This window comes from Poeciliopsis prolifica, unplaced genomic scaffold (genome assembly GCF_027474105.1).
Source record: "Poeciliopsis prolifica strain line A6 unplaced genomic scaffold, Auburn_PproV2 SCAFFOLD028, whole genome shotgun sequence".
Taxonomy (NCBI): Eukaryota; Metazoa; Chordata; class Actinopteri; order Cyprinodontiformes; family Poeciliidae; genus Poeciliopsis; species Poeciliopsis prolifica.
This window is the reverse complement of record NW_026562403.1, coordinates 5,044,852-5,063,516: the sequence shown is the minus strand read 5'-3', so window position 1 is coordinate 5,063,516 and position 18,665 is coordinate 5,044,852. Positions and strand designations below refer to the sequence as shown.

The following is an 18,665-nucleotide window of genomic DNA, read 5'->3' as shown; positions in this document are numbered from 1 at the left end:
AATTGTTTGATACGTTCCTATTTCTATTTTTATTTTTTGTATTCTGGATAAGTGTAAATATTCATAATTCAGTAGAGCTCGGATTGTGGTTCAATTATATGTTACCTCAGGCTGCCATACCACGTTCATGAGTCCAACCAGCATTTCGCCTGCAGTTGGCCGGTAGGGGGCGTTCTCCTGACACAAAACTCATACCCACTTGTTTGTCAACAAAGAAGCCGTAGTTTCTCGTGCCTACTTCCGTTGGCAGTCAAAGATGGCGGCGGTCTCTTTACGAAACTCCGGGTCTTTGCTGTCGTTATTCAGCAAGAGTTTCTTCCGACCGGAGCTCAACGCGCTTTGCTCCTACCACAAAAAGGTAACCGACTGAACCGTTCAGGCTGCTAATCATTTTATTTTTGAGTCGAGGAAATTTTCCATGTCGTCCTTTAGAAGTCAAAAACGGATCACCTCTCGCATGTGTTTACCTTTTCCAAAAGGTGGTGGATCATTACGAAAACCCGAGAAACGTGGGCTCACTGGACAAGAACGAGAAGAACGTGGGGACAGGGCTGGTGGGTGCACCGGCCTGCGGGGATGTTATGAAACTTCAGGTGAGCTGGAGCCCCTGCAGGACCGCTGCTGGGACAACACTCCTACTGGTGTGTTACTGACGGTTTGCGTCTTGTGTTGCTCCAGATCCAAGTAGATGAAAACGGAAAGATCGTGGATGCAAAGTTCAAAACATTTGGCTGCGGATCAGCCATCGCCTCCAGCTCTCTTGCGACCGAGTGGGTGAAGGGAAAGTCGGTAGGAACAGCAATGTCATATTGATTTAAATGTAGATGACCAGATTGATCTAATTTCACCCTGCAGGTTGATGAAGCTCTGAATATCAAGAACTCAGACATTGCCAAAGAACTCTGCCTTCCTCCGGTCAAACTTCATTGCTCTAGTAAGTTACAATTTACCCCACATCTGTTTTGCACTGAAAAGTTTTCCTCCTCCTTGATGATTATCACATTTTGTCACCTGCATCTCTCAATGTTTTTATCTGGATTTTACAGGGTGGACCAACACAAAGTAGTACTTGACTTGACTTGACTTGACTTTACTTTATTGATCCCTTGGGAAGACTCCCTCAGGAAATTATAGTTACCAGCAGCTCACAGGCAAAAATGTGGCACACAGTAAGCATACACAAAATACAAAAAAATACAAATTAAATACAAAACAAAGAATATAAATACAACACAAAAGGAAATTATAGCAATTTGGTCGATAGATTGACCAGTGATATGGTATTGCACTGTATGGTTTGGCCTGATAAATATGGAGTTCACATTTGTAGAAAAACTACTCCTTCTTCCCTCTGTCCTGTGTCACCTCCGACCCCCCAGTGAGGAGTTGTACAGTCTGAAGGCGTGGGGGACAAAGGAGTTCTTGAATCTATTGGTCCGGCACTTGGGAAGCAGCAGTCTGTCACTGAACAGGCTCCTCTGGCTGCTGATGACGGCGTGTAGAGGGTGGCTGCTATCGTCCATGATGTCCAGCAGTTTGTTCAGTGTCCTCGCCTCTGCCACCGTCACCAGAGAGTCCAGCTTCATGCCGACCACAGAGCCGGCACGCCTGATCAGTTTGTCCAGTCTGGACGTGTCCTTCTTGGATGTGCTGCCTCCCCAGCACACCACGGTGTAGAAGAAGACACTGGCGATCACTGACTGGTAGAACATCCACAGCAGTTTGCTGCAGATGTTTAAGGACCGCAGTCTCCTCAGGAAGTACATCCTGCTCTGCACCTTCCCGTACAGGTGGCTGGTGTGTTTTGACCAATCCAGTTTACTGTCCAGCCACAGCCCGAGGTACTTGTAGGAGCCCACGACCTCAACCTCCGTTCCCTCTAGTACGACTGGTCTCGGCTTTGGTCTGGACCTCCCAAAGTCTATAACCAGCTCCTTCGTCTTAGAGGTGTTGAGTTCCAGGTGGTTTGTGTGGCACCAGAGAGCAAAGTCCCTCACCAGACAGCGATATTCCTCCTCTCCGTTGTCCCTGATACATCCGACTATGGCTGTGTCATCAGCATACTTCTGTATGTGACACAGCTCCGAGTTGTAGTGGAAGTCAGAGGAGTACAGGGTGAAGAGAAGAGGGGCCAGCACTGTGCCCTGAGGGGCTCCTGTGCTGCTGACCACAGTGTCAGACACGGTGTCCTTTAGCCTGACATACTGCGGCCTGTTGGTGAGGTAACTATGGATCCAGGTGACCAGGTGCTGGTCCACTCCCATGCTATTTAGTTTGTCCTGGAGCAGAAGGGGCTGGATTGTATTAAAGGCACTGGAGAAGTCCAAGAAAAGGATCCTCACTGTGCCACTGCCCTTATCCAGGTGGGAGTGGGCCCGGTGCAGCAGGTAGAGGATGGCATCCTCCACACCAACATCTGCCTGGTAGGCGAATTGCAGGAGGTCCTGAGCATGTTCCACCTGAGGTCTGAGGAGGCCGAGGAAGAGCCGCTCCAACGTCTTCATCAGGTGTGAAGTGAGTGCCACGGGCCGAAAGTCATTCAGCTCGCTGGGCCTGTTCTTCTTGGGCACTGGGACGATGCAGGATGTCTTCCAGAGGTGGGCACTTCCCTTAGCTGCAGGCTGAGGTTGAAGATCCGCTGTAGTGGCTCTCCCAGTTCAGCGCAGGTCTTCAGCAGCCTTGGACACACCTGGTCCGGCCCTGCTGCTTTCCTGGGCTTGAGCTTCCTCAGCTGTTCTCTGACCTGGTCTGTGGTGATGTGGGGTGGAGGTTGTGCTGAGGTGTGTGGGGGGGTTGTCAGTGTTTTGTTGTCTGTGGGGAGGTGTGTGGTAAGGAGCAGAGGTGGCTGCAGTGAGAGAGGGGGTTGGGGGGCACAGACTGGTTGAACCTGTTGAAGAAGTTGTTCAGTTGGTTTGCCCTCTCCATTGTTCCCTCAACGACTCTGGTCTTTGTGTTGAGGCCAGTGATGGTCCTCACACCTTCCCAGACCTCCCTCATGTTGTTCTCTCTCAGCTTCTGCTCCACCTTTCTCCTGTAGCTGTCTTTTGCTTCCCTCACACACTGTTTCACCTCCTGCTGTGCTGCCTTCATGGCCTCCCTGTCTCCTCTCCTGAAGGCAACCTTCTTCTTGTTGAGGACAGTTTTGACTTCCCGCGTTACCCAAGGCTTGTTATTAGGGTAACAGCGGACAGTCTTAGCAGGGGATACCACATCTGCGCAGAAGTTCAGATAGTCCGTCAGGCAGTGTGTCAGCCCCTCTATGTCCTGGCCATGCGGGCTGAACAGTGCATCCCAGTCCGTGGTGTTATAACAGTCTCTCAGAGCACTCTCCATCTCAGGGGACCACCTCCTGATGGAGCGAGCTGTTGTAGGCTGCTTTTGGACCAGGGGGGTGTACGTGGCTGTAGGTGAACGATGTGTGATCTGACTTCCCTAGTGGGGTAGGGGTGTTGCTCTGTATGCATCCCTCACATTGGCATACAGGAGGTCGATTGTCCTGTTATTCCTGGTGGGGCAGTCAACAGCTTGGTGGAAAGTGGCCAAAGTAGAGTCCAAGGTCACATGGTTGAAGTCCCCAGATATAATATAAAAGCGTCAGGATGTTTTGTCTGTAGCCTTGCTGTGACAGAGTGGATTTTTTCACAGGCAGTGTAGCGTCTCTCGGTGGGATAAACGCAGATGGAGATCACGTGACTGAACTCCCTCGGCAGGTAGTATGGCCGCAAGCTAACGACTAGTAGCTCGAGTCCCGACAACACCAAACAGTCTTTACAGTGATATGTCCTGGGTTACACCATTTATTGTTCACATACATGATGAGTCCCCCACCTTTTCTTTTACCACTCGCTTTCGTGTCCCTATCAGCCCTCACAGCGGTGAATCCTGGCAGGTCCACGTTAGCGTCCGGCACGAGGTGGTTCAGCCATGTCTCTGTAAAGATGAACAGCTGCTCTCTCTGTAGATCCGCTGGTTGTTCAGTGCAGACAGCTCATCCATCTTGTTCGGCAGCGAGTTCACATTCCCCATGATTACAGTGGGAATCGATGGCTTGTAGCGCCTCCTGTTGTCCGCTAGCTTAGCCTTTAGCTTAGCCCAGCCTTGCAGCAGGAGTGAAGTGGAAGGACACAGGATACGTGGATCTTAGAATAAAAATCTGGCATGCATATGTCTTTGTAGGCCGGGCATATTCTTTTTCAACCAAAAGCTTTTTAAATCATCCTTCTCACCCCTGGTTGGGTTTAGGTCTGGTCTTTGACTGGAACATTCTATCACGCGATTATCCTTCTGTCAAAGCCTTTCTATTGTAGAATGGTACAAGTGGCTTTCAGGCTCTTAACAGGTTTTTTTCCCAAGTTCACCCTGTGCTTAGCGTAAGCCATCTTCCCATCAACATGTTTCACCGTGGTAGTAACACTTAGTAACACTAAGAGTTTGACACATGTGCTTGACTAGCGCATGTGTCAAACTCAAGGCCTGTTGGCCAAATCCGGCCCGCCATAATGTTTTATGTGGCCCTCTAAATTCTAGACTAAACACTAAGTGTGCTTAAATGTTATCTTTTAAATTAAATCAACACAGTTTTTATCTGTTTACTTCCAAACTATATCAACCAGCTCCTCCAGTTTCTTGAGAATTATCATGGAAATTCATGCGAAAACAATAAATCCTAGCACTTTTTTGTTACCAGTGACTTTCTTCTTAACAGGTCTGTGGACTGAAAGGATAATAATTGCCCTGTCTGTATACTCTTCCACCTTTAACCTAACTCTGCTGCAAACTCTTCCACAACTGTAACCTTTGACTGTTCTGCTCCTTCACTAGGTCTTCATAACAGTGTTTGTTCTCCAGTAAATCTGTGAGGCTGTCAGAGAACAGCTGGATTTATACTGAGACTAAATCACTTTGTCAGAAAGTGGGCTGAATACAGCTACATGCCACACCTTTCAGATTCTTCTAATAAACTTGAAACGCCTATCCGTTCCTTCCACTTTACAGTCATATTCTACGTTGTGCTGATTGATCACGTATTCACTGCCAGATAAAATCCAGTGAAGTTTGCCGTAACAATATGAAAAAGTTAAAGGTCCTGTTTTTGCAGCTGTGATTTGTGTATAGAAATAACTCTACTTTCAGACCAGATTATGGGAGGTTATTTACACCTTGACCTTAAGGCTGAAAACATTGTTACAGAAATTCTTTACTTTAGTTTAGCTATGTAAACAAGAAGCATTTTAAAAGTAGATTAGTTAATTTAGTAAACATAATGTTTTGGTAGTGTTTCGATTTCTGCCTCAATCTGACAAAACGGTATTAGAAACTGTTATGGACTAGTAATTTAAACTTTCTTGTTGACAAGGATTTATAACTTTATAACACTTGTAATCTCTTTAAATACCTTAATAAAATTTTTTAACTATTAAATTTTAAGGTAACTATGAAAATATGACTAAATGTTGTCCTTTTCTGCTCTAAAATTACATTTTGTGTTTGTGATGATATGTGAACAGATTATGTGTTTCAGAATGTTGTTTTATAGTTCAGTTTTGTATTGTTGGTCACCGTGTTTCTGAATCTCCTCCATCTCTTCTTCCTCAGTGCTTGCAGAAGACGCCATTAAAGCAGCGCTGTCGGACTACAGACTAAAACAAGAGGAGAAAAAATAGGATTGTGCCAAAGCCAGCAGTTGATAAGCTACGACGTACCGACCATACTGAAATATTTCATCAATATCAGGATGACAAACGTTCCTCGGCAGAGCTGCCAACGTCAGTGACTGAGTCTTGTTTTCTGGGAGTTTAGCTGCCTTTTTTTTAAAAATACATTTGCTCATTTATTTGGGTTCAAATGATCACAAGTGCTGATGATTTGAAAAGCTTCGGGTCTCAAGTTGAATATTTGACATCTATGGTCTTTATTGGACTGTTCTCCTGCGCTTGCACACGACAATGAAAAAAAATGAGATATTTAATAAACCAGGAGCAAAATGAAAATGATTCACATGTGTCTGTCTTTATTTGTTTTGGCTTTGTGATATTATTTGGCGTAAAGTTTGGTTATAAAAAGAAAAAACGTGTGTAAGACCATTCGCACGTGTCGAAATCAAACATTCAGCCTCCTCGGTGTGTCCGCTGCCTTCATCCAACAGATCGCTCGTTGGCCGGCGCCACTCTCTGCTGGCGCACCAGAACCTTTCTCAGCAGGGTTAGCACTGCCAGCATCACAAGAACCAGAAGCACACACAGCAGGGCGAGCAGAGGGACGATCACCTTCGAGTCACTGTGGGGGGACACTTGGAGGCTCACAGGAGGGACGGTCTCCTCTCTGTTGGTGGACAGTCCTGAAAGTGTCCCTGCAGCACAAGACACATTGCCTTGAGGGTATGGAGATGTCGTGTTCTCTCTGCATCCCTGGTCCTCTGGAGGAGATGTCAGGTCAGTGGGAGAGACTGATGGAGACACGTTGAAGGATAAACACTCCTCATAGGTGAGAGTCTCGAAGGAGTAGGGTAAAACCCGAGAATCCTGGAGGTTCTGTTCATTTGTGACCAGGACTTCTTTTGACATTTTCCACTGCAAATCATCCCAGTTTTCATAGGAACCTGGGCCTGATGTCCTCACCGCCTCCACAGAAGCGACCAGAGGCAGCTGCGTCTTCTCATTTGGCGTTAAGACACGTGGACAGATGGACACAATGGAGAGATCGAGCAGCAGGCGGTGAGCGAGGTGGACCGGCTCTCTGCACACCAGATCTGTAGCCATCTTCAGTCTGCCGCTCAGCAGCCAGCGATACAGATACAAGATGTCGCACTCGCACACCCACAGGTTGTTGGTTAGGTCCACGGACCTGAGGCGTGGCAGGCTGTCGAAGGTGTTTTCAGGCACCGAGCGCAGGCAGTTGCTGTTGATCTGCAGGACCTGCAGGTTGACCAGGGCGGCGAGAGAGGGGAGATCCAGAGAGGAGATGCAGTTTTCCGACACGTCCAAATGTGTCAGCGATGGCGGGAGACTCGCAGGGAGGCTGGTGAGCTTGTTCCCCTTCAGGGTCAGGAGCTGCAGCTTTTTCAGACCCAGCAGCGCTCCGGGCTGGATGGCACGGATTCGGTTGTCCTCCAGGTGGAGGCGGGTCAGGTTCCTCAGCTGCCTGAGGGCTCCTGACGTGATGTAAGTGATGCGGTTCTCCTGCAGCAGCAGGGACTCCAGGCTGGGGGGCAAGCCGCGGGGGAAGCGGGCCAGCAGGTTGTGGCTGAGGCTGAGCTCCTGCAGGCCGGAGAAGGCCTGGAGAAGGTGGTCCACGTTGCAGAGCTGGTTTCTGGCCACGGACAGAGCGGAGGTGCCGAGAGGCACGGAGCGGGGCAGCGACCTGAGACCCAGAGACTCGCACAGGACCAGAAAGCCCGGGCCGGGACAGCAGCAGCCGGGGGGACACGGGGACATGGTAAGGCAGGCCAGGGGCCAGACGAAGAGAGCGAGGAGGACATCGCATCTGCACCACAGCATGACTCACTGTGAAGGACGAGGAGCTAATTAGACACATGCAGCAGATTTCATCACTACTTTATGAGTCATCTGAAGTTTCAATTTATGTCTCATTAAGAACTATTGTTTACATTTGACACTGCCGGATCCTCTTGATCCAACTTTCAAAGACCCAGCTTGTTGATTATTGGGCAGCCTTTCATTATTCTTGACTGTCTATCAAAGGTGGCTCCTTCAATCAGATCTCCTTGGATCGTTATTCATTTTATTTAAGCACACTTCCTCCTGACAGATTGCCTGGACATGTAGCAGTTAGAGGACGGATCCAGTGGGTTGACATCTGGTGACTGTATGGTGACAGTCAGAGGATCCCTTCCTCATCAATTATGCACTCAAAGTGGCAGTGAGAGGAAGGACCTGGAAAAGTCCTGCCACTCATCATGAGCAGTTTACATCAAACTTACACTCTGGTGACTCTGGAGAAGTGCAGCTCCTCCAGAGTCACCATCAGCCTTCCAACTTTGTCTCTGACCTGTCTGCTGTGTTCTTTGGTCTCTATCTACCAATAAGGTGACATCTTTATTTGGGGATTAACGTGGAACACAAATGCACAAATGAGATTGTTGGAAAAAATATTTCTTCTTCTTCCGCAGTTTAGCGCTGCTTTGAGTTGTCCGACCACAACAAATCCTAATAAAATGTGTTGGAATTAATGCTGGTGACATGATCTAATATGAAAACATTGAAGAGACTCTACTCTACAGCTCTGACAGAAGTCAGTCCTGAACATTTGTCTTTCTGCTGCAAAGAGAGGGTCGACCTGAATGCCTGCCTCTCTGAGAAATGGAAGAACAGCCACTGCAGGCAGGAGACCTTTGACCTCGGGGTTTTCTCACCTAGTTTCCAGCTGGCTGAGTTTGCAACATGGAGATAATACTCTAATGGCTGAGTGTTAATCTAAAAATAATAAACTTCTCTAAATGAACCAAGTCTCTTTGGCATCAGAGACTTGACAATTAAAACAAAGAGCTGTTTTTATGGAAAGTTACTCCTGAAATAAAATTTTACTGCCAGGGTATAATTTATACCCCAGATGCTGTTTTTCAACATGTATAATTTAAAAAAGAAGCATTTAGTTCACCACCGTGCAGAAAGTTGGTTGAATCTTTGCATTACAGATACTGAAGTAAATGTCCCTCCTCCTGCAGCAGCTTTGTTTCAGACAGAACCATGAACTCCTGACTCATCCATTGTTGGTTCTGCTTTTCCTCTGTCAGATCACGCACCGTGCTTAAATTCATATTTACCGTCACACAATGTAGCAGCTCACCACCTCTTTCTGAAGAGGATCTTTGACTTTTTTTCATCTTATAAATAACATTTTTATAAAAGTTTAAGATATCTCTGAAATATAGATGCATAGTGATTGACCTTTTTTTTTTCTTTTCTCAATCTGGCAACTCACAACTTTATTTGATTTAATTTCTTTAATCAGTTTAATAGAAACAGAGGCCCAATTTTGAGACGTTAGATCACAAAGTCAAATTTCTTTTAAGCCATGTTTGATAAGTATAGCTGTTTGATATTAACTGAAGGTAACATAATCACTTGATTGTGCTATAATATGACACTACATGGCTGGGATTGACCACAATGATGCCCTTTTAACTAAATTCTGGCTGGACTCACCATTATCCTGCTTTGGGATTATTTGCTCCTCTGTAGAGATGGTCAGGGGTCTGTGATCCTCGGTCTTTAAAGATGACCACTGCTGCTCCAAACGCCAGCCGGACTCTCATCAAAGTTTCACGAGTGCCTCAAGGTGCTCTGTTACCTCTTCTAGATCCTCCTCATCATGCACATTGATTGAGCGGTCCTATTGTTTGTCAGAGGCAGCTAGGAAGTTTTAGGAAGGAATAGAAAGCTCTATGTGTTTCAGGTGTCTGTAGCTCAGGTCTCTGCAGGTCAGGTTGGTTAAAAATCCAACACACTGATTCTCATGAGCAGAGCCCTTAACAAGAGAAGGTTTCTGTGTTTCCTGATGGGAGGAGTGAAAGTGAAGGGGGAGTACTTTCTCGAATTATTTAGAGCGTTGCAGGCTAAAGAGCAGGGAATCTGACCCGTGGGTTCTGTCAGGGCTCACGTTTCCTGCCAACCTGGCTGCTTTTGATTGTGTGCTGTCATCTTATTTTTGATCTCTGATGTTTTAACCTGCCCACGAATCAGACCGGATTTGCTTTCAGTCTCATTAAACCAAACTTTATTTAAGTCAGATGTAATCCCATCACAAAGAAAAATTGTGAAACTTGTGGGTTGGGGGGAAAAAAAGAAAAGGAAAAGTCAGTGTTTGAATTAGTCACATGGGGGCAGCATTTTTTTTCTTCTCCTTTTTTTTTTTTTTAAATCCATTTAAGTTCAGAAAAACAATTCGATAGTCAAAAACACAACTCAAAACATTCCTGATGGATTGTTAGGAAAAGCCTTTAAGAGAGAAAAAAATGCAGCATTACCAGTCATCCATCATACTTTTATTTTTTAAATAATGATTGTTGTGGAGACTTAGTGACCCTGAGTTTATACTTAACTATATGATTCATTTACCATCCTCCACTACAGGTCAGGACGGCCTCGGGTCCAGAGTGTGTTGTTTACTACAATTACAGTTATTTTAACTCTTTATAATGATTGCTCTGACCAGAAGCGCCGTCCAGTAAACGGCTCTTTTCATGCGACAGCTTTGTGACTCATGAAGCTCAACAGTAATTTGCCTCATTTGAGTGGCATGTTTTCTTATCTTCTCCTTTGGAGGAGGAGGCTGAGACACATGAGCCTCTGTGTCACATCATCTTTGAACCCCTGAAAAACAAGACTCTGTGGATTAATTACAATTATAAACTTACTTATAAAGCACATATTTACTCACAGGATCAGCCTCTCAAATTTTCAAGACACCCCATTACAGTTGATTGCAATTGAAAATAGTTTAGTTTAATTCCTTTTCCTAGAAGCTTAAAGGAAAATAACTATCAACTATTACTAATAGTTGATAGGATGCTGCATGTTGCCTAATAGCCACTTTATTTGTTTGTGACCCTAATCTGGAACAAATCAATGTGTGTCGTTTGTGCAGACAATACACAGGCTCTTGTTCTGCGCCAAAGGAGGCGTGTATGTATCTGGATTACATCTGCTGAAATATTTAAAGAACCTTGTACAGTAGCCAGTGGGAACAAAGGGCGTCTCGTCAATCCGTTCTTCTGCTCTCCTGCTTTTAGAGTTTCCTCGTCGAGGCTTAAGATTAAAGGAGGTCTTCTGTCTCACCGCAGCAGATATTATGAATCTTATGTTTGCGTAATTACCTTAAAGCAGTCATCTGTGATTTCCGAGTGCATGAAGCTCCAAATTACAGATTAGCAGAGGAACGTGATGTTTATGTAGAAGTCTTCATTTATTTTTGGAACCTTGTTGCCTTTCTTAATTTTATGTCTTCAGGGCTGCGTTGTTTTTTTTTTTTTTTTTTGGATTGTTTGTTTTGTTTTAATTGAGTAGCAGCACATGCAAGAATGACAAGCACACTTCTTTCTTTCTTTCATTTTATTAGACATTAGCAAAACAAACCTATCATTTTGTAGAATGAACAAGTGTCACAGAGAAAGCAACGCGTGAGGACGACAGTGTGAGGCTCGGATAAAACAGCGAGTTTTAACATGACAAAACGACAACCTACAAAACATACAAACTCATCTAGGTTTCGATGCTCGGTGTGAATTTAATCCTTTTAATCACTCAACTTTCTGACTCGTTTTTTTATTCTTTACAGTAGGACAGAATAACAGACGTTGATGTATAAATATAAAATAACGAACCCTAATTTCTAACTATATTTCATCCCTTCATGGGTAGAAATACTGATAAACTGATATGAAGGGTGAAATAAAAAATACATATTTTTTTCTTATACTTAAAATATAGTTGAAATAAAATTCATGAAAATTCTTCATGTTGTTTTTTCTGATTGGGTTCTGAAATAAAATACAAGGCACCAGCTATAATAACGCTAAAGTAGAGGTAAATATGAAAGTTTAATATTCATAAAGAAAAGAATAATTGCTACTCATCAGGTGAGGTTTACTGGCATTTATGCGTTTATGTACATCACCAAAGACGTTGCTTTGAACGGCTGATTCAGATTTGAAGCTCTTGAAAAACGCAAAGCGGAGATTTTCTGGTGGGAGCGAAACCTTCCCCACGTGAAAAACCTCTGCTTGGCCACGATGGCCTTTTGAAATCACAGTCCCTTCAAATAACATTTAGAAATGACAGACATCGTTACTCATGTCTGACTTATAAACTGTAAGCAATAAACGGTGGTGTGGTTTTACTGAGAAGCACCACTCTGATATAAAGTATGTACTGGCATTACACTGCACTCCATGTTTATTGACCCCCCTGGTGAAGATGTGTAGAAACTCTCACAGGAATTCATCTAGAAAACACATCATTTAACCTGACAAAATTAGAAAAATCCAAGCTTTAATTTAAATTATTCCATGGTGGGAGATCCTGAATAAGGAATAAAATATCTTTTTAAATACAACTGCAGATGTTATAATTATTTGCATCTGTGAAACTTGAAGCATTGTCCTATTTGTACTTTACTTTTTTGAAGCTGATCAGAGTTATTATGAAGTTTCATTTAGTAATTTGTAGCACTTCCCTGAGGTATGAATATGACCTGGTATGTAGGAGCATTTTCTCTCTGCCATTCTTCAAAACGGGAAAGACAAGACAGCTTTTCATTCAAGCCAGGCAGATGTGTATTGATCTTCATTAGTTTGGAAATGGCTCAAATAAAATAGTTACGCTCCTTTATGTATCGATATCTGCAGACAGAGCTGTAACACAAAATATTACAGTCACTGGATCAGTGGAAAACAAAGCTTGACAAGTTTACAGATCTTCCACACATCTTAACTAGAGGTATCAGTAATTGTGGAGGGTGCTGTGTGCATGAATTCATGCACATTATGTACATAATTACCCACCCATTTTGTATCCATTCACTTCCTTGTCATTAGGATTTCCCCACCATTTGCATTGTTTACAAATTGCACAGCTTTTCCTTTCCCTCACATAAATGTATAGAGGTTCTGTTTTTTTCTTTAATCTTGATAATGAAACCTGCTGAGGTGCTGTGGATGAATTACAGACTCGCACAGTTTGACACTCAGCTTTCTGTCTTTTGTTGGACTTTATTCCGATTTTATGCACGTAAAGATTTTCATAGCAGGTGTGATGCCACCTGAACGGATTCCCTTCTGAGTGACACTTTGACCCGTTTTGCCTCGGCCGTGTGTTAGTGGTTGGACTTTTTCAGGTGGCAGGTGCAGACCGGATGACTGGAGCTGGTGCTGGGGCTGGCGCTCTTCTGGACCTCCTCCCTTTGCTTCACTGGTTCTTTGAACTTCACTTCCTCTCGCCTTTTTTCCACTTCCTCTGTGTCTCTGACCTTCCTGACCTCCTGTCGAGGTGACGACCTGACGTCTCTTCCCTTGTCTCCCACCAGCGCCTTGGAGGGCATGCGCAGATGCTTAGGGGAGGCCGGACCCTGGACGTGGACCCTCTTGACGTGGTCCACGGCGTATGGTTTCTCCTGGAGCTCGCCAGAGTTCTTGCGAGCTCCGGTTTTATTGGCAGTGTACTTCCTGGGGGGGTTGGGGAGGGGCTTGTAAGCCTCCAGCTTGCGCTTATGGCTCATGGCAAACGCACAGCAAATGATGAAGACCAAAACAATAAGAAGAGAGGTGACAACGATGATGATGAGCAGGTTCTCCTGCAGGAAGTCCACCACTCGGCTCAGGACATAGTCTTTCAGGCGGATCATGGTGGTGGTGATGGTGTTGGTGAGGCTGGGCGGCGGAGTGGCAGCGGAGACTTCAACGGGCGCTCGTGTGGAAAAGGAGGTGGGGAAAATGAGCTCCAGCTCGGGTTCGTCGCCGCTGCCGTCCACAGAGATGTTGTAGAACAGAGGACTGCAGTGGCACAGACTGCAGCACAGCCAGAGCAGAGTCGCAGCGGCGGCGGGGAAAACCAGCTGGGACTTCATCGTCAACGGTGGGTCCTACAGCAACAGCAAGATCAGGGTTTTCATTTAGAAATGTACACAAGAAAGTCAAATTTAGCAACTTATCAGTCAAAAACATTCTCTGTAGCATTTTAAATCACTGTGTTTCAATAAACAACGAAATCAATGAATGAATTCAAATCAAAAAGGGTTTGACAAAGAGGGAAAAAAAATCAAACAAAACTTTTGCTTTAATGAAACAACTAACCATGTCAATCATGATTTAAAGGCTACAGTAGGAAAAAACCTGAATACAAATAAAATCTAAGCATTTGTGGAGGATAAGAGGGAAGTGAATGCTTATTAGATGATATTCTTAGAAAGAATCAACATACCCACTGATTCTTTCTGTGTCATCACAATTCAGATTTATCCTTATTTAATTTTAAATTACTGAAGCACTTTTAGTTTAGTGTTCACTCGCACAAAACTACAATTCTCCTAAAAATGGTACCGGATAGAAAATTTGCATTGGTTTATCCTGGATATGTGACAAATATCTAAATGGAAGTCAATGGAAATTTCTGCCAGAAAATTAAAGAGTGGACAGAAAAACTAAAAAAAAATGTTATTAAATCGTTAGAAGACTGAATACGATTATGTCTCTTTGGAAATGAAACACAAAGAAAGGTGAGATTATTGTCCTTTATTGTCCCCTGAGGGACAATAAAGGACTAGCATGTTTATATTTACTATGACCAAAGATTTTTTTCACTATCATACAACAATGAAGCTTCTGTTTTACTGTGCGTTGTGCATTTGGATTTAAATATTTTTAGATGTTTTTTTGTGAAGAACTCTTTCTCCATCTCTGGTGTGTCTGTGTTTTCTGCCTCTCCCTGCTTTGCACCAGATCTATTTCAGCCGACTCCAGAGTAGCCATTACTTATTTGGGGTGGAGACAGCAACGTTTGGCCTTATAATTTGTAAAGTAGAGGGAGGCCACCCATCCACCACACCAAAGCCAGAAGGAAGCTTTATTCCAGTGGGAGCACAGAGGCGTGGGAGACCTGTGGCCGTGGCCTCTATATTTACACTGGGCACCAGCTGGTGAACACCCGCCCACAGCAGCTCAGACCTGAGGGAGATATTTCTGCTTCCAGGAAAACCTGTATTTGTGAACAGGCCAACTGGCTGAATAAACTCCCCAACCTAATGGTGCCTCTGGGGTTTTCACTGAATTTTCTCTTGCTAATAAGGAAAACTCCAGCTGCCATTCTTTTAGCTACATTTTTGCTCCTAATTTGGTGTATAATTAGGAAGCGCCAAGCTATGGAAACCAGCCTCTAATCAGCATGGTGCTGGAGCGAAGCTGCTGGAGCGAAGCTGCTGCAGCTCGTCGTGGTGCAGCAGTGTGAACCCCTCCACTGCTTGTGTGGTCAAACACGCAGTGTGTTTTCTGCTGGACCACATGGTGGGCTGGGTATTCATCCTTGGATGTACAGCCATACATGACCGCTCTGCCTCTTCAGTCTGGTAATTACAGCTAAAATTACGTTTCCAAAATATCTCCACGGGGCTGAGATTACCACTCAGTCACCATGTAAGAGAAGAACATGCAGAGATCAGAAAGGACAATGCTCAATTTTCTCAGAGCTTATTTTAATATTTTAAGGTGCTTCTACGCCGTCGTGACACAGACTTAAGATTTACACGACTGGTCGCGTCGTGTCAGTTGGAAAAGTTGAGCTTTCTGTGTTTTCGTCACAGACAAAAAGTTGTGCTCGGCTGGGATCTATAAGAAAATCATCTTTACAGATAAAAACCTAAAATCACATCAAGTATTTGTATTCAGTCCATTTTAACTCCACAAATCAGACTAGTAGAGAGAGGACAGCTCTGTGTATTTAATCTCGGTATAAATGCAGCTGGAGTTCTTGGAGGTTTGGGAAAATGTTGCAAAAATACGACTGTGCCAAGATAACTGCCCACTTAAATTGAGAGGCTTAGCAAGAAGACCAGCAACCAGAGAAGCAGACATAAGGCACATGGTGGCTCTGGAGGAGCTCCAGAGATCATCAGCTCAGGTGGGAGAATCTGTTTCCAGTCTGTGTGGAAGGAAAAAGTCATTTTTGAAAGAAAAAAAAACTATGTAAAGCGTAACATGAGCCCCCAAGGGAACACAACAGAGGTGCTGCGTTACATTAGGGGTCATCTTTAGATCTGATCTTCTAGATGAACATAGAGGGGCTACAAACTCTAAATGCTGTTCAAAGGGCTGCATTTATAAAACGGATTTATCCGAGGTTTGTCTAATTTATTCCAGTCTCAATAGTTTTACACAGAAAGGGAACCACAGCTTTTAGAAGATGTTCAGTCATTTGCAAAAACATGAAACTATTTAATTTAACAGATCAATACTCTGGTTTTGTACAAAGTACTTAAAATATGCAATTTTAAAATTGTACGTCAATTTAAGGAAAAAAAAAACTTAAATATTTGGAGCACTTCTTCTGAATTTACCTGAATTTCAAGGGATTTTAACTGTGAAAAATGAAAATCAGTGAAGCTCTACCATTCCCAAAAAGCAGATTTCCCTGATGAAGCCAAGTTAATATATTTTTCTCTTACATTTGTGATTCAAAATTTGATTAAGTTGAGATTTGAACTACTTACAGGTCAGGGCACTTTGCTTTTTTTAAATAAATGTTGTAGTGCTCGGTGGCAAATTTATCGTCAACATCCTAAAAATACTTAATTGTTGCAAAACTTACGAAGTTAAAGAAGTTCCTAAAATTTCAATGTCCATTTAGTAACACTGAAATTAGTAAACATCTGTCCACCTCATGAACGCTGACATGTAAACCCATATAACTAATAACTAAAAATATGCTTGATTTTGTTCTGGTTGTCCTCTTTGTTTTTTTTTTTAACGTTTCACTAGGAAACAAACTTCTTTATTTTTTGTTCTTGCTCCTGAAACAACTAGATCCTTAAGCAACGCTCTGAGTAATAATAGTGAAGGAGCTTTATAGTATTTCTCATTCTTTCTACTGAAAGCTCTCCTATGGAACCATATTTCCTGTCCATCAGGTGCAGCAATTTGTTCAAGTTCAGTAAATATTGTATTTTAAGTACAGACTCACTTTTAGAATCAGACTTACATAGGAACCAATAAATTACATTTTCAATGTAAATTTGATTACTTAATATGAAGAGGTGCGGTGTCATTTCATTTCATGCATAAAAAGTATTTTGTTGTAAAAGAAAATGTAACAGCTGACTGAATGTCCTCCAACAGTTGTGATTCCATTTCTTTTTCTTTCACCAGGTGTTGAAATCATTTAATGTCGGAAATGTTAGAGATGGAAAAAAACAGAAGATCAAATTTTGCAATTATGGCTTAAAATTTCAACTCCCACCCCGAAAAACAAAAAAAAAAAAAAAACAAAAGCACTAAATTATATTCACAACTGTTTAGTTGAATCTACACTAAGAATCTACACTTTTAATCTACACTTTTATTCCTAATTTATACATATATAGCTCTAGAAAAAATGAAAATGATCACTTTCTCTGATTTTACTTTTTATAGGTTTGTGTTTGAGTAAAATGAACATTGTTATTTGATTCTATGAACTACTGACAACAATGTCTCAGAAATTCCAAGCAAAAATGTAATATTTATTTGCAGCAAATGAGAAATGGTCAAAATAACAAAAAAAAGATGCAGTGCTTTAAGAGAAGAAATAATGCAAAGAAAACAAGTTAATATTCACTTAGAAACAAAAATAATATGTTTTAACTCAAGAAGAGTTCACAAATCAATATTTGATGGAATATTCAGGATATTTTCAAATGGATTCAGTCTTTTCCAGAGCTATAAATATGATGTTTTTTTTTGTTATTAGTGGAAAGAATAAGACTATTCTTTATGTAAGGACCTAAAAGGCCTGTCTTTGAACATAAAAGTATATAAAACTTATATAAACCTTATAAAACAGTAATTATTTAAAAGATTCTTTGAAACTACACACAGTCTGCAAATAAATCTTCAATACAAAACTTGAGAACCTGATAAGAGGGACAAATGTTAAATTATTTTTGTACAGAGAAAAGATTTGCAGACTAAAATGTTGAATATGTAATATAATAAAAAATTATTAATATCAATGTCTGTTTTAAGTAAAATTGGTGTATTATGTTAAATAACATTACATTTTCATAAAGAAAACAACTTTTATCAGTTTTAAAAACACAAGTATGCTTGAAAACGACATATATGACAGAAATGAAGGTTCTGTAATCTGTTAAATATAAAAGTTAATGACATACTTACAGAAGGAATTTCCTTCGTTTGTCTGAGTGGAAAGCAGACGCAGCGCAGAAAGGTTCGGACTGATAAAAAAAAGAGAAGCGACAAAGCAGCAAGAAGGAGAGAGTAAGGATATTCTACCCCTCCCTGTTAAGTTATACTTAGTTTTTTCACTCTGCTCTAAAATGTCTCCACAGAGCAAAATGATGCCCAGCCCTCCATCCTCAGATTCTCCTCCCTCGTTCTCAGCTTTCCATCGTCAGGCTCCATCCAAGTTTATGCAGGAGCCATTTTGGATTTTTACTTTCCTTTTTAAAATCAGTCTATGATACTTATTTCTTATCTTAGCATAAAAATGATCACCTGAAAGACGATTTTATTGTCTTTTACAGAATGTGTTTACATCAGCACATTGCGTTTTTCTCATCAACCCAAAGTGTGTCTGGTACTTTAACCCCAGCAGCTGCAGTGATGTCGCAGAAGGTGCGCAGGTCTCATGTTTTAGCAGAAATGGTTATTTCTGGTTTTGTTGGGGCGAGTCTGACCAAACAGTCCCTGCCTCCCACCAAGTCCTTTCTAATTAAGACCATGGTGATTACAGCCTTACTCTGGAAGGCAGCACAGGGAAGCAAAAGCACCAGTTTACTCCCAAAAACACACCAAACTAAGTGAACACATAAACTTAAGGACCATTTTGGTGGCCTTACCTTTGAACATGAAAGGCTTTTATTCAAAGCTGTTCATGTTCCTTTGATTGAAATTAATTCTTTCACAAGACCTCAACTTCAGGTTGTGAGCAGTGATTTACTGC

At 42.6% G+C, this 18,665-nt stretch overlaps 2 protein-coding genes across 2 annotated transcripts; one reads left to right on the top strand and one right to left on the bottom strand.

Annotated features, from left to right (window-relative positions):
• Positions 1-170: 170 nt before the first annotated feature.
• iscu (iron-sulfur cluster assembly enzyme) lies at positions 171-5,993 on the top strand. The gene is made up of 5 exons (XM_055048992.1): positions 171-358; positions 480-593; positions 679-789; positions 856-934; positions 5,596-5,993. Exons 1-5 carry the CDS (start codon positions 257-259, stop codon positions 5,661-5,663), a joined length of 474 nt encoding a protein of 157 aa, XP_054904967.1. The 5' UTR covers positions 171-256; the 3' UTR covers positions 5,664-5,993.
• A 5,067-nt stretch (positions 5,994-11,060) lies between these two features.
• Positions 11,061-17,979, bottom strand: tmem119a (transmembrane protein 119a). Its single transcript, XM_055048990.1, has 2 exons — positions 17,879-17,979; positions 11,061-13,596 (listed from the first exon to the last, which is right to left on the bottom strand). The coding sequence occupies exon 2, from the start codon at positions 13,579-13,581 to the stop codon at positions 12,832-12,834; it is 750 nt and encodes a 249-aa protein (XP_054904965.1). The 5' UTR covers positions 13,582-13,596; positions 17,879-17,979; the 3' UTR covers positions 11,061-12,831.
• Positions 17,980-18,665: the final 686 nt, after the last annotated feature.